Genomic DNA, 17,029 nt, shown 5'->3' on the forward strand with positions numbered 1-17,029 from the left:
TACAGGAGATAATGCTGCCCACTTCTTAATTACGTCACCTGAAAGTGAGAACTGGCATTGTTGTAGCTGGCGTCACAAGATATTTACGTGCCAGATGCGCTAAAGATTCATATGCCTCTTCATGCTTTGGCCACTGTTCCAGGGGTCATTCTTCCATGCTGATGACGCTCATTAAAAAAATTATGCATTCATTAAATTTGTGACTGAACTCCTTGGGGGAGAATTGTATGTCCCCTGCTGTTTTACTCACATTCTGCCATATATTTCATGTTATAGTAGTCTCGGATGATGACCCAGCACGTTGTTTGTTTTAAGACCACTTTCACTGCAAATTTGACATTGTGAAATTTTTAAGATAGCTACAGCACTCAACCCAAGATTTAAGAATCTGAAGTGCCTGCCAAAATCTGATCAGGACGAGGTGTGGAGCATGCTTTCAGAAATCTTAAAAGAGTAAGATTCTGATGTGGAAACTACAGAACCCAAACCACCAAAAAAAGAAAATCAACCTTCTGCTGGTAGCATCTGACTCAGGTGATGAAAGTGAACATGTGTTGGTCCACACTGCTTTGGATTGTTACCAAGCAGAACCCGTCATCAGCATGAACACATATCCTCTGGAATGGTGGTTGAAGCATGAAGGGACATTTGAATCTTTAGTGCAACTGGCATGTAAATATTTTGCGATACCAGCTACAACAGTGCCATGCAAATGCCTGTTCTCACTTTCAGGTGACATTGTAAACAAGAATCAGGCAGCATTATCTTCAGCAAATGTAAAAACCTTGTTTATCTGAGTGATTGGCTGAACAAGAATTAGGACTGAGTGGACTTGTAGGCTCTAAAGTTTTACACCGTTTTATTTTTGAATGCAGGGTTTTGGTTTTTTTTTACGTAATTCTACATTTGTAAGTTCAACTTTCATGATAAAGAGATTGCACTACAGTACTTGTATTAGGTGAATTGAAAAATACTATTTCTTTTGTTTTTTTACAGTGCAAATATTTGAAATAAAAGTAAGGTGAGCACTGTACACTTTGTATTCTGTGTTGTAAATTAAATCAATATATTTGAAAATGTAGACAACATCCAAAAATATTAAAATAAATGGTATCATATTATTGTTTAACAGCGTGATTAATCACACAATTAATCTTTTTAATCGCTTGAGAACCCTAATACAAATATGTTCATTTTTAGCACTTTTCTCTAGAAACATGAGTTTCATTTGTATCTGCTTTATAACATCAGATCTCGATTTACATATTATTTCTGAGCCCTACGGATAACCTTCCTTTTTGTTTATAAGTCAACAATGTCGATGCTTTCTATTTTCAACATTTTAACCCCCCCCTCCCATTTTAGAAATATGTCAACAGGTAAAAAAAATACACATGAATATCTCAGTGTGTAGCTCCATCTCTATTACTAGGTATATTTGTCATTATTCAAATGCAAAGAATTTATACTTACTTACTTCATAAATGTAACTAGTAGCAATCTCTATGTGATAACCAAATTATACATAATACATTTCACTTTTAAAGACGTAAAGTTTCATTTTGATAAGCAAGTAACTAATGCAGATATTTCAAATTTTTTCCAAAATTTGTTTTTTGACCTCTCTTCTCATATGTTTTTTCTTCTATGCTTTCAAAACATCTGGACATTTTATATCTCTAGATTCGGGCACACAAACCATATATATATGCTTGGTTAGAACCACGGCTTACCATGTCTGAGCATCAGCTGGAACATTGTCAGTGCTCTGATAAGAAGTTTGCAGTTATTGGGGCAAGGACAGACTGAATCTAGGCATTTCAACCACAGTTGAACAGTTCAAAGGCAGTTATCTTTGCCAGAAAAACAAGTGATAGTTTAATCTGGCAACTGCAATAGGCTTTCTAGTAATCTAAACTACAATTTGATTAGTTGCTGTTTCCTAATATTAAATTGTTTTTAACACAAAGAGATGGTTTAATACTTTGTTACAGCTTTGCAGGACCAGGCAATTTAAACTTGCAAGTCAATCCTTAATGTACACACTATTTTTAATACCAATTTGTACAAAAACTATGGGTTAAATTTTCAAAAGCAGCTCAGCATTGCTCTAACTCCACTCCCACTGAAGTCAATAGAAGTTTTACTATTGATTTCCAACGGGAGCAGAAGCAGACCAAAACAGAGCTTTTGCACAGAAACTTAGTTAATTTTTTTTTTAAGTGTCTGGAACACATCAAACCAAAAAACAAACAACTAAAGAAGACAGACTGATTCAGCACAGCATAGTTCTGAAGGCCCTTGGCATAGTATCCATTAAGCCTCTGGCACCAAAGTATGCTAAGGAATAGGAAAAACTAAAATGTAAACACACTTTCCAGAATAAATGGAAACCCAAATGTCCATGGGTTTCATGTCAAAAAGACGAAATAATTTGTGTAATTTGGAGAAAACCTGAAAAGCTTTTTGATAAGGGCATTCCCCCTATGAGAGGTGTAAATTCTTCAGAATGGATCCCAGATTATGCACATGCTGTGATGCTGATCATTTGAAAAAGCACAGAAGTGTGCCACTTTGTCCTCAAGAAGCTATTACTAGATTGCGCCATAAAATGCTAAAAGATCTACAAATTAGCAACATGGTGTACTGTCACTTACAGGGTTCAGAGTAGCAGCCGTGTTAGTCTGTATTCGCAAAAAGAAAAGGAGGACTTGTGGCACCTTAGAGACTAAAATTTATTTGAGCATAAGCTCACTTCATCGGATGCATTCAGTGTCACTAAATCTGATTTAATTTTCAGAAATATTTGAAATATTTTGCAACTTGAAGGAAAAACACAGCCTTAATCTTGAATCATATTGCATTAACATCCAAAACATTGCCAAACTAACTACTGAAAAATATGTTAGTCCTCAAAAAGCATGAGATTTTGAAATAATAAATGTTGGGTTGTGTTTGTTTTTTAAGCTTTTTCATGCTTTTCCCACAACTACAAGGGCAAGAAAAAATATTTATTTATTTATGAAAGTAGAGAGTCTGAAATAATCACCTGATTCCAGGGGCTGGGGTTTTAAGAAAAACACAAACTACTGTGAGACTTACAATAAAATTTCAACACTTGGTAACAATTCATCCATCTAGGAAGAAACTTTATATGAGCAACTGCAAAGTCTCTCAGAAATGTATGTTAAAAGCTAGGTTTATTACTCTGCTAAATGATCCACCGAAAAATCCACAGCTGCGCAATTCTGGTTATGTCAGGTTTTACAGGATAGGAAAAGTTATACTCTCTTTAGTGAATTTGGGATCTTGGACATCTCGTGATATCACATAAGGCATAAAAGCAGCTTTACAAGTTGTGGAGATAAGGACAAGAAGAGTTTCAATCAAAATTGAAACAACAACATGAATTTAAACTATGTAGTGGAGAGTATAGGCTTTCAAATGATATGTAGGTCATAGTTAGACAAGATATGTTTCTTTTTGTGGACAGCACCAAGCACAACCCTCAGCTTGATATTCTGGTCTAATAAAAGATTATCTATAGCTTAAACAATTGAAAAATAAAATTTGAAAATGGGATTCAAAATAAACTCTAAGTCATAAAACACGACAGTAACTTCAAACAATCTCTGGTGAGTTTAAGGCAATTGGGAGATATTCTGGAGGAATCGACCACGTGTTCTGTGATCGATCATCAGGCCAGACCTCTGAAGGCTGTCACCAATTTAGAAGACATTAAGTCAGTGGCTGACACAGATCAAATATGGGTCATTCTTAAGGCACTCAAGACATACAGTTTTGGGCACATGTATTTCAGCATGGACTCAAACACCATTCTAACTGAAGTCTCTCATTTTTAAAGGAGAAATCTCTTGTTTGATACTTTGCAAAAGCTAGAAAGTGCCATGCTGGACTTTCAGCAATGAACAAACAACTTCCCATCTGTCAGGAAGCTTAACTCTAGGATGGTACATTTGACAGGATAAATATTTCTAGAGTTTTAAAGGCAAAGCTGCATTAAGTAAATCAATCAGTCAATCAGATCTGTCATCTTGAAACTGCATTTGAATATATGTATGCCAGATTCACTAGGCTGTAGCAACCACCACTCACATGGTTTTAACCTTTGACTCAACGTGATGACCTAACGGTCAAAAAAGAATTGGCCCATTATGGAAATGTAAATGTATATATTGACAATCTGCTATTTTATTAGGTATTGTGCAAAGAAGAGGAGGAGAGTGACCAAGATGTTGGTTTTATCTGAAATGACACCTGATTACCATCAAATCCACAACAAATTACAATGCATATGCATGTTTAATTAAAAGCTTTTAACTATCAGACCATCTGCCTTTCAGGATACACTGCTCTTGATGGAAATACTGTTTTTGTTGTCCTGTAGCACAGCAGTAATAGAGCACGGGTAATGTGCAATACATTTAATAAAAACAAGCCCCACCCCCCAAGAAAGTACTCCAGTACTTGATGTAGATACTAGTGAATGGCCCAAGTGTCCTCTTACTGTCTGTACACTGCCTAGCACAATGTGGGCCCAATCTTGGTTGACCTTTAAGTGCTACCATAATATGAAATAAATAATAAAATAAATAAAATAATAATAATAATAGATGCTTTACACCCACGCAAGGCTATGCTCTACTACCTTGGTGTGGAACCAAGAACAAAACATTCATTTACAAGAGCACTCAACAGAAGGGACTAGATTAGTGCTAATCTGTATGAACATTTCAAGTCAGATAGATATTGTCCATAATATTATTTAAAGTACTAGGATATTTATTTGGATTTAAAATACATTGTTATACAGTCTCACTTCCGACTCTCAGTCTAATATGCTTCTGCCTAACCAGTGTGAATTTATATTAAAGCGAGGCTAAAACTTAATATATAAGACCTAGTGACTTACACACTAAAAACAAGAGAATAATGAGTAACCCTGGGACAACAGACCAAAGCAAAACAAGCAGAATGAAAAGAATGTTACTGTCATTAGACAATAACAGCAGCAATAATATTTAATTTACTTCAGAATGAAACCATAGCATGAAAATTTGACAAACGGGTTTTCTTGTCAGACAACCAAATTTGAAAGTTTGGCTGCCCATGGACAAGTAGGCAGAACATTTCCCCTTCCACCTTCCCAGCCAGTATACTTTTTTTTTTTTTTTTTTTTTTTTTTTAAAGCTCTCAATTGTAATTCCATCCCAAAATTAGATTGATGAATAAAAACTATAGAAAATGCAGGACTTTAGAATGAATGTATCATGTCAAACACATCTGTTGCATTACTAGCGTGCTGTGAAAATACGCACAACGTACTTGGATAGCTTCAGACTGTCCAACAGGAAGGAACATTTATATGGCAGGCAAACATCAGTTGTTAGTTTCCCAAGACCCCAGACTGAGTCAGAACTGAATGACTACATAGTGGTTTCTTTTGTTTTGGAGAAACTAGATTAAGAAGTAGTAATACCACACCATAAGTTTCCTGACACTGGGCCAAATGGTGGGTTGTGGCTGTGTCCATTCCAAATCAAGGTTGGGGAGAGTAAAGGAGGGCATGATGTGGTCTGCAAACATGGCTTTTCACTCACCTGGGATTGGAATCATTCTGCTCTGGGCCTGTCACTAGGTGCAAGTTAAAGTAGCCTAAATGCTGCTCTAACTCATTCAGCAACCAAAGATCCATTATGGACAACAGGGTTCACCAGGGCACAGAGATGCCCTGGCCATGCCCACTTTCCCTTGGTCACACCCTGACTCAGCCATGGGAGAAGGGGGAACCGTGCCACCCAAGGATCCCTCTACTCTAGTGGGTTCTTCCAAGGGCCGATTAAACCAGTTTTGCAGCAGAATTGCACTAGATGAGCTGTGCAAAGCTGCCCTAATCAGGGTCATAATCTCAAACGATAACTTATTTTAGAATTTTTCAAAAGGCAGGAAAAGGCCTGGAAGAATGATAACTGGTAATGTGACTGTCACACGCTTGCAAATTCAGGTAATGCAGTAAACGCAAATGTGTATTTCTCTAATCTGTACTTAACTAAAAAGAAATTTTGCAGTGTAAAGATTCTAAAGAGTGTATTTTAAAATATATATTAGATTACTATCTCTCCAGAATCTTTTATCGTGGTATGTGGTCTGTCAAAGGCAATAAAACATTATATCTTTACGATGCAATGAACAGTAGCCCCGTTTGGAATGCTACTTTCTAGGTTACCATTAGTATTATGGGAAATAAACCAGCTACATAACTGATGCTGACAAATGGGTCAAGTCGAGGTGAGCCTCGTTCCCCTCAGCTCAGTTTACAGCCTCCTTTCACTGACAAAGCAAACTTCCTGTTGAACATCTCCTCTATAGCAAAGTTACTGTCAAACTGTCAGCAAAGCTAACGGACAAAGAGACATGGGGATCTGATAAGGCAATCTTATTTTCCAGGAAATTAAACCAAATAACAATATGTCCAGCCTACTTGACCTCTTATTTTCCTTAGTAAACATTTTCCAAATTGCACAATGTAATGAACAGCTCTTGGTACAACTCTTTTTTACGTTTTTCACTTATTTATTTTTTGTAAAGATACATTAAAATTGATGTAAATATTTCATCAGTTTTGACAGTCTACTTAATAAAGTAAGCAAGCCCTTACTAACAGGACCAGTCACACACAAATCTGTGAATAACTGTAGGCAAGATCAGGCCCTTTATCTTAAAAAACTGTTAAAAATGTAAGCTTAAAAATGTACAAACACACTTGTTCTTCCACTTTATAGTTAAATGAAAATACAAAACACCTGGGGTCAGGTGACATAGCATTCTATTTCTCAATGAAATTTTACTATGAAATGTGGTGATTTCTTAATACTGTAGATTTCACAACAAATTACAGAGAGTTCAAGAAAACAAAGCAAAAATGACAAAAAAGACCGATTTAAGAGGAAAGATTAAAAAGAACGAGAAGTAGGTGGCTTTGTTAAACAGAAAAAAGGTGGACATGGTAATAGTTTATAAATAATTGAGAGTAAACAAAGTCTGGGAGAAAATTGTTTGGGGATAATATAAGGGTATTGGGATAAAACTCATAGGGAAAATTTAGACTATCATGAAATGCCTCCTGTGGGGAGGTTATTCCACAATCTAATGGATTTCCTGTCAGGAAGTGGAGGAAATTCAATAAACGCAGGACATTTAGACTGTATTGGCAGAAGAGATGGACTAGATGTGATCTAATATGTATTTTCTCTCTCTAGTTCATGTGATACTTTGACAGCTGAATAGTTTAACAGATATTTAGTGAAGCAGTTTGCAGAATCAAGCTTATATTCATTAAGGATTATGTTGAAGCCACTTTTCAGCTTTAAAATATCAGCTGTTTCTGATGTAGCTCAGTTTAAAAACAAAAAGACGTGTTTAGAATTTAAAGGAGGAAAAATATTACATGTAAATTCCACTGTACTTGCATGGGAAGACATCACCAGCATTATAACTCCATATGCAAATTAATAGCAAATAACCTACAACATCAACAAATAATAATAAACTCCTACATTTAAGTGTAATGGGGCTCTGTAATTGAATATAAACAACTCTGATGAAGAGATTGGGTTGAAATGTTCCATGCCAGGTCTCTGACTCAGGCTGAATGTTTTTGGAAACTTTCAGCCATTTCTGAGAATGAGGCTAGAGAAAAATAAATTGTTTTGTCCATGTTAAAAAATTCTGGTAACCTTCTCTTCGAGAAACTCAAGCGCCCCCATGCGTTGGTGCAGGAACTTGAAATTTGGTCAAAGGGTAGCCTTTCTGTCACGGATGTGCCTTTTGCCATCCCTGTTAAAATCCACCCATAATTTGGCCATGTTATATGCCTTTCAAAATTTTACAATTTGCACATGCTCATAAATGCTAGAGTTTAATAGCTAAAATCTCCAAAGATTTTGTCCATTCTTGGCACGCTACTGCTCAGGCCAGCAGGATTATCCCTGCAATTGCAACTCTGGGATGCTGCAGGCTGTTTTGGATTCTGGTCAGGAAATGGAACTGAAAGCCGGGAGGCTCTCTCTCCTGAACTCTGAATGCCCTCCCCTACTGATGCCAAAGTGCTGTACAGGGAGTTGCCTGATTTGAATGCAGGCAGACAGGAGCCAAACCTGCCAAGAGAAGAGTGGGACAAGGAGTGTGATAAGGAGGGAGGAGACTGGAACTGGAAGCTGATCGGGGTGGGAGAGTAAGACTGGGTATTGGGATGGGGGTACTCTGGTACTGGCTGGACAATGAAACTGGGACCCAGGAAGGAGAAAGATGGAGGCAAAACAGATCTGATGAGAAGCCAGGATGCAGGGGGAAGAACTGGGAGCAGCTGCATAAAGAGACTGGGTCAAGGAACAGCAGCAGAACAGTGACAGACTGGATGAGGAGTCAGTAGGGATGGGGAACATGGGAAGGGAGGCTGACTGAATGCTGGGGAAAGAGAATAGCCCGTAACTAATGCCGGATGGAATTTTTCAGCCAAATCTTTTAGTGAAAAATGCAGATTTGGTGTCATAAACAGTCTGCAGACTTCTGTCAGTTTTACCAAATTGCTTTGATTGGGGATGGGACAGGGGACTAAAAACATTTAAAAAAAATGTTTTGACATTTTTTAAACAAAATGTTTCTATTTTTTGGTTCAAAATAACTTTCAAAATTTCATTTTTAAAAAATTAAACGTTTACATATAGTCACAATCAAAATGAAATTATTTTGTCAAAAGGAAACGTTTTGTTCTGCCCTAAGTGACATTTTTGATTGTTCGAAAATGACAGCAAATCAAAAACTAGTTATTCCCGTAGCTCTAATTGTGTCCTCCCCAAGAATTAGTTTTAGAAATCAAATACAAAACGCCCTCCAGTTCTAATGCTACAGGTCTAAATGCAAGGACGAGATTCAAAGCCTTCAAGATGCTAATTTTCAACAGCATCAGGGTCATTCTTCTCCTCTCAATGATTTTTTTTTAATTCACTGTTTACACTGGCACAAACTACAAGTCTGTTTCCTTTTGAATGCTCATTAGGGGTCTCTAGGAGGAAGACACAAACCACGTCACTGATGATAGGCACAAAGTGACACCAAGATCTGCAGTACTCTTCTATTTTCAATTCATAGTGCTTATGATACAAAAGCAGCTGCCCTAAGACTTTTTTTTAGATAGGGAGATATGCCCCTAAAATGAAAAGAAATGAAAGCACAGAATGAGTTCAGCTAAAACACTCTGAATGAGGCTACTAGAAAGCTGCAGAATACCAGCTGAAAAATGCAGCAAGGTGTTACGCGAGCAACTATTTTTGTATTCAAGCAGACACTTTTTAAAATGAAATAAATGGTGCTCTGCAATTTTCCTTTTGTTTGGCTAATATCTGTAAAATTAACTTGTAGTTTGGCTGGCTCTCTGACCTCTTTATCTCTTATGAAACTGGTTTTAAGGAGCTTGGACTCACAAGGAAGGGACAAGAGAAACAACTGCAGACGAGTTTTTGGGTCTTACTGAAAAGACACACACTTTAAGATACACCTCTATCCCGATATAACACGAATTCAGATATAACACGGTAAAGCAGCGCTCCGGTGGATCAAAGGAAGTTCGATATAACGCACTTTCACCTATAACGCAGTAAGATTTTTTGGCTCCCGACGACAGCGTTATATCGGGGTAGAGGTGTAATGCATTGACTAGTCTGCAAATCCCCACCCAGACTTCACAAATCAGAGAAAAAGAGAATTCCTAAAATAGTCTTCCAAGAAGTCACATGCAGAGTTACCATATATCCATCAGGACTAGTGTTTTGTTGTTGTTGGAAAAGTGTGTCATGAATTGTTGAACTGGAGTGGAGTATATTTTGAGATTATATTATCTCTACAGCAAAAAGTATTTGGGTGTAATCATAGGGAATTAAAGTCAAATTTTCACATTAACGTGTAGATTTAGGATTATTTACAAATTAGGATTTCAGATTTGCCCAGGTGATTTCAGATTACTGAAAAAAATAAAATGATTTATCAGCATTTTGCATGTAAGAAAAAGTCTGTTACAGATGTTGTAAGTAACAAGTCCTCTAAAACGACATGTCAGCATATTCTTTCCTATTCCACTTTTGTCTGCAACTATTAAACACCTATGGCAGTTACTAGATCCATAAACACAGTAACACACTATAAATGTTCCACAAGCACAGTGTCACATTTCTGTGATGCACTTCCTAAAGAGAACGAGACCCCTCCCCACCTCTAAAAGCTATTGAAAGCTTTAAACGTGGTCATTAGAACCACTGCAAAGGTAACCAGAACCTGACCAGCAGTACTAGGATCCTTTAAAATGATAGTAGTGTCACCACTCTACTTTTCTCTACTTAGTTACATCATTCAAACCTGCCACCAAAAGATTTTGTCTCATCATTTCTCGTCTTATTAAAATAGCCTTAGGCCAAGATTTTCAACTGAACAGTGATTTGGGAGTGTTCAGATTTGCATGCTCATCTTGCAACACCTTAAAGGGCCCTTACTTTTCGGTGGGTGGATGGGTTCAGCGAAAATACACCTCTCTATCAAATTGGTCACCCCAAAATTGAGAGACTAGAGTTCTTTTTGAAATTCTTGGCCTGATTTCTCAAGTCAGACCTTACTGTACACTTGTAACCATTTCAATCTAAATTCAGGATGAGACACCACAGCACCAGACTATTTTCCTAAAGTCTGAAATTTATCTTCTTTCTGTCAGTTCTGGTTCAGTATGTTTTCTTGCTCTTCTGGATTTCATTAGATTATTTCATACTGTGGATTTTGCAATCTTCCTGGAATATTTTTGATACCTAGCAGGTTTTTTGATGTCCATCTTTCACTGATTAGTACATCTAGCTGGCCAGTCCTATCTTGAGACCTTGATCATTTGGAATTTTAGGTTAGTTATAATCTATTTTCCTTCTCCATACTTTTTTACTTTAAAATGAGTAAGTTAAAATAGATTTTCTATATGAATATTTGATTTTTCCTTTATATTCCTGATGATCATTAATCAATTTACCTGACAGGGCATCTTGTGCTTCAAAAAAAGTGCTGAGACCTCCTTTCACATATGCTAGACTCCCTTCATTTTTCTTGTTTGCCTGCTTCTTCAGATTCATGACTGCCATTTTGAGCTGATCAAAACTGAAATTAAGCAAAGAAGAAACATTGTTATTGATACAATGAAAAGGAATTGATACAATAAAACTAATGTATTAAAATTTAGCACACAGGACATTGTAATTTACAGTATTTTATATCACAGAGTATTAGACAAGGGAGAGATTTATTAGGTTATCTGGTACACATTCCTGCCAACGAAGAACTGTTCTCCATGTAACATTTCTAGAGTTCTGCACAATCTAGTTTTCCCAAATAAGGGGCCTCCAACTCTTCTCGTAGAAGAGATTTTCCACTGCACAGGTTTCGCAGCCAGGAAGTCTTGTCTGATACTGATCCTAAGTTTTCCCTTTCTAAATTTCACCCTATTGCTCCAAGCTATATCCACTTACACTGTACCATCCTACATAATTACTTGCATTTACCTCTCTTCTTCTGTGTACACTTAGCCAAACAATGTACATTTAACTCTTTTAAACTCGACCCCATTCATTTTTTGTTTTTAATTTCCGATGTCCCTCAAAATTTACCAACATCTTCCTGATAATGAGGTCCCCGAACTAAATGCAATTTTGCACCAAAGCCTTCGAGAAAAACACATTCCTGCTCCATTCCTTTATGCTTTTGCACATGCAGCCTACTGGGTTTTTTTGCTACTATGCTGCATTGCATATTCATGTCTAACTAGCTGTCCAGTGTCACCCCTACAGTAGATATATTTCCATATTACTGCTCCCCAGTACTCGTAGATTTCTTATCCGTTTTTGCTTTAGTGAAATTTTTAAATTGGAAATTTAGTTTCAACTAGCTTTGCTTATTTTCAAAGTAATAATATCTGTAATTCATGATTAACCACTACACAAATACTATTTGTTTCTTGTATTCAGGGAAAAGTTATCACAAGTTATGTTACTTAGTCAGTCACCATTAGTAAGCATGGAAATACCAATTATAATTAGAAAAAAGTGTGATTTTTCAAAGATATTTCAATTTTTTTTAAGCAATGACCGCTTAAGGAGACAGTGAGGGATGGAAATTAAAAAAATCCACCAATGCAGATACACCTAACACAATAGTACCAAAAACTCTGTAAGTTTAAAAGTGTTAGTAAAGGATTTGTTGAAAGAACTAAAAAACTAACTAATTTGAGCTCAGGCAGTCAGAAAGTGATCCCCACCTGCTGCGAGACAGGAAAGCACTGGTGCACTGTGCAAAGGCATTTCCCTTTATCCAGGGATGATGTCACAATGTTTTGCTTTATTTCTCGTTTCCATTTGCTGGTCAGAAATCATATAACTCACTGTCTGAAATGGCCTATTTGGGTGTACAATAAGAACTTTTTACTAGCAGCACTTTTAGACTGCTGGGCTCAACAAAATCAGTACAGCTCTCTTTTGACTAATATTTCCCTGTTATTTGATAAATTAATATGAAGTCTTAAGAATTTGTTTATACTTGTTATGACGTTCTGTCAGGAAAATAATTGTAGGATGAAAAAAATGTGAATTTCCTTCAAGGAAAAAATTATACATAAGCTAACCAAAACATCAGTGTTCCACACATTCAGAGTTCCCGCTACCTCGGGTTAAATAAAGGGCAGGGACATTAAGGATATGCTGTGTTCTTCTGAAAAACAAAAACACAATCAAACAAAAAAACCACAACAGCACAAGTAAGGTACGTGGGGGCCAAAATAATGCCACCTAGTACTTATATAGTGCTTTTCATCAATAAATTTTAAAGCATTTTACAAAAAGGGATGAGTATTCGCTCCATTTTAGAGATGAAGAAACTGAGGTACAGAGAGGACAAAACTAAAATTTTGAAAAACCTTAAATGACATAGCAACTTATGTCCCACTGACTTTCAGTGGGACTTAAACATCACTTTGGCATTTTTGAAAATTTTACTCTAACTGTTGTGTAACCTTGGGAAAACTAAAGTAGTAGTAGCAAAGTTAGAAACAGGCATCAAGAGTCCCAAATCCCAACCTTGTGCCCCATCATTTCTCTGTCAATGAAAGCCTACCCAATGGAATCTTGTTACATTTTTCTTCCAATATTAGCTCAAGGCAGGGATCTGTCCTTGATTATATCCCTCCTTCTTAATTAACTCTTAAGTCTTCTAGTTCTCATTTATGTACTTGTTCTGACTATCAAACAAACTCCATAACTTCCTAGGACTCAATATCTGAAACTCTGATGTTCTGCTCCACCTGGGTAATGTCTTCTTTGTCCCATGTTTTTGCATTTCTAGCCTTGGGAAAATAGTTACAGATCCAGCAGACTCAGAATTATCCTTAATCCGCAACTTTGTCTATCAATCTAGAATCACCTCTGAAACATCACCAAATCATATCTATCATTCATGTCTTCCTTGTTGTTACCAGTCAAAGAATATTTGCATCTTTGCCACTTTAAATTTTCAGTTTTCCCTCACTTTGCCCTACCCTTGTTCCTTGTTTATACTTATGAGGAGTTCATATGGTTCAGCAAACATGCAAACAGAAAGTGCTTTCCATTTAAAAATAAATCAATACAAAATAAAGGTGCACTCTACCCCCATTCCATTGGATTGAACAGAAATACCTATGAATTATGGCTTCAGTCCAGAGTAGTGGACCCAATGCAAAAAAAAACAGCTTAATGGGATACTGTAAATAAAGAAAGCTATACAACAATAATTTGTACTACACTAGAACCATTTTGTAGAAAGTTGTGACAAATTATTTTCGAAAGACAGAGTCCATGCCTTGAATTAATATTGGCAGAAAAAATGTAACATGATGCCACTTTAACATGAGGCTTCACACATGAATGCATCATTAGGCACTGATCCAACACAACAATGTGAAACAGTTAAGAAAGTATGCCTATGTCAAGCTACGTTGTTGTCTATGTAGTTACTTATGTTTTCAACTCAGGGACAGCAGCATCTTCTCAATAGCCACAACTTCAGTATTTTATTCATCAACATTCTGTTTTATTGCAGAGTTGATTGTGGATTCATTCTGTTGCTTACATTCCAGCTAAATCCTGGTAAACCAAAAGATAGATTCCAGGTCCTGTTAACAGTTCCTGAATGGTAACCACAAAGACCTATTTTAGGGCTCAAGTCTACAATCTTTACAATGAGTGGTCCCACTGAGTTACTATTCACTATAAGTAAAGATGCCCGAATCAGGCTCGTAGAGCTTAGACTATTAATGAAAAGTCATTTTAGTAATTTTTCCTCTCAAATACTTTTATTTCAAATACACTCTTCTTACACATGTATTGGAACATACTGTTCCCTTGCTACTGGAACAGCTCTTTTGTCTTATAATTAGAGATCTTTCCGTCATAGTTTCAATTCAGAAGTAAATGAAAAGTATTCTAAGCCCATCTAAACAACTGGGCGCTTTTCATTTAAAGTGTTCATAGCCTTCTTGGGTCCTGGTAAACTGAACACATTCTCCCACTAAAATGCAAGAGAAAATTACTACACCAAATGAAGTCTTTATTTCAATACCTGGTTTCAAGCTAATATCATTACAAGAATGTTAAAATTCACATTTTTTTTAAACAGCGCTCCATCCTCCATTACATCTACTGTAGTGAAAAATTGCAGAATTGTGTATGTTCAGTTGCTTATGCAAAAGTGTATGTACATAATGTATCCATGTAACTACCATGATCCTACGCATGACCAAAATTCTATTGAAATCAGGAAACATTTTCCACTTATTTCAATAGGCTTTGGATTAGGTGGCTATGAGAGCAAGTTCTGTGTACACAATTCTGAAGGTCTGCACACAAGCAAAAGCTATAAGTTGTTCTTCCTAAACATTATGATGGAGTCACTGGCAAAAATTTTCAAAACTTCACCCCATGAATCTCACTGGAGGGTCCTACCTTTTTCTATTACAGCATTTCACATGCCTGCTGATTAAAAGCCTTACTGTTTTGTACTACGTGTCTGTACGTTGCCTACCACAATGGGGCCCAAAATCTGACTAGGGCCTGTGGACATTACTGCTGTACAAACAACAATTCTTTCACTACTACCACCATTGAGATCTATGACGTACAGTAGCAATACAAATACTGTTGGATGTTTTAAAAACATTGTTATTGTCCACAAACCTTGTTGTTGAATGGTTCTCAATCAAATACCATGCAGCGGAGAAGTTTTCACTAGTGAAATCGGCACTCATCCCAGGAAACAGTATCTCCAAATCCTTCTGGGGAAATCGCCCTCTGAAAAAGGCAAATAATTTATAAAGTAAAGTGTTTACTGCCAAAAGGTTATAAGAAAAATTACTACATAAAACAACAGCCCATGTTCCATTCTTCAAATCATGACACTAAGTAGTAACAGAATAAAAACACAGAACTGTAACAACCTAACAAAATAAATCTGGTACTAATGGTTCTAGGGTAAATCCAACACATCTAGGAAAGAGGCAATTGAAATTAAAATGGTAAATTATTTTTGGATTTTACTAATGTACATTGGAGTAGTATATTAAAATGGTGCTACACAAGATAGCTGCAATTCTAACAGTAAACAGTATCACCATGAACATTCTTTACAATTAAGTCTGTTACCTCCTTTTTCCACTTTTAAATGTCTGAATATTATAATTTGCATTTAGAAATCATATGTATGTTTGTTGATGCAAATATTTTTTCTCCTTTCTTGAAAAAGAAAGCATACGTCAATTTATATGGCCTTTAAAATATTTATGTTTAGTAAAAGGATTACTCTAGTTAAATAAAGACTGTGTGCTACGAAGGCAAGCAGAAACTTCCAGTTTCTTATTTCAAACTCTCTCATAATGCAATAAAACAAAATGTACAAAATGAGTACTTAGCAACTAAACCCCAGAAAAGTGAGAGCAAAGCTCACCTTTTGCTGTAAGTCTTTTATGCCCTTTATTTTTTTCCAATATCAGCATTTAGATAATAGTGACTGGTGGTCCCTAAGGGCCTGATCCAACTCCCATTTAAGTCTATGGCAATGTCTCTCTCTCACGCTTTGGGTGTGTCCAGTACGTATAAACACACAGCATAGATATGTATACATGAATGAGTATACACTGCAGATATTCAAACTCACATTACTTCACGTAGAAAAATAAAGTAGAAAAAAATCTTTTATACTCATTTTAAAATAAATTAAGACTTTTGCTTATACCCACAAAAGTATGGAAAATTCATACATAAGGTTAAAACCTTCAACAGATAATAAGCACCATAAAACTAAACTGGGTAGCATTCAAAATGGTGAAAGTTGTGAAATTACACTGATCTTTTTAAGAAGAAAAGGAGTACTTGTGGCACCTTAGAGACTAACCAATTTATTTGAGCATGAGCTTTCGTGAGCTACAGCTCACTTCATCAGATGCATACCGTGGAAACTGCAGCAGACTTTATATATACACAGAGAATATGAAACAATACCTCCTCCCACCCCACTGTCCTGCTGGTAACCCCCAAAAGTGAATTTCTAGACTTAAAGTTTGCACCAGAATCTAACATATTTTAAATGTGGGTGGTGGGTAGATTTCCCATTGTATGTGTAAAATAATGTCTTTTGAATTTAATAAAAAAATCTTCCCATTCCATCCACATTTGTTAGAAGTGCTCCATTCACATGATCTTATCTGTATACAAAACATTTCAATTCATTTATTTTCATTTACAAAACAGGGCCAGACTTTGTGTTAACAAGTTTCAGCCTAAACGGAACACAGACTCACAAAGTTATGAACCAATGGGAAAAAAGTTTCAATATATCTGATTGGTAGGATAAAAATAATCTGAATTCATGGATGTGTTGTCCCATGCACAATTTATTTTTT

The 17,029-nt window shown here is 36.2% G+C and overlaps 1 protein-coding gene across 4 annotated transcripts in view; it reads right to left on the bottom strand.

The window, feature by feature from the left end:
- EXOC2 (exocyst complex component 2) overlaps positions 1-17,029 on the bottom strand; it is a 188,655-nt gene that overhangs the window by 134,291 nt on the left and 37,335 nt on the right. For all 4 annotated transcript variants that reach the window (XM_077810717.1, XM_077810716.1, XM_077810715.1 and 1 more), the window contains exons 5-6: positions 15,309-15,422; positions 11,084-11,208 (exon numbers count right to left, since the gene is read on the bottom strand). In XM_077810717.1, coding sequence (XP_077666843.1) covers positions 11,084-11,208; positions 15,309-15,422 — 239 coding nt within the window. The remainder of the gene's footprint in view (positions 1-11,083; positions 11,209-15,308; positions 15,423-17,029) is intronic.

Source organism: Eretmochelys imbricata, chromosome 2 (assembly GCF_965152235.1).
Source record: "Eretmochelys imbricata isolate rEreImb1 chromosome 2, rEreImb1.hap1, whole genome shotgun sequence".
Lineage (NCBI taxonomy): Eukaryota > Metazoa > Chordata > Testudines > Cheloniidae > Eretmochelys > Eretmochelys imbricata.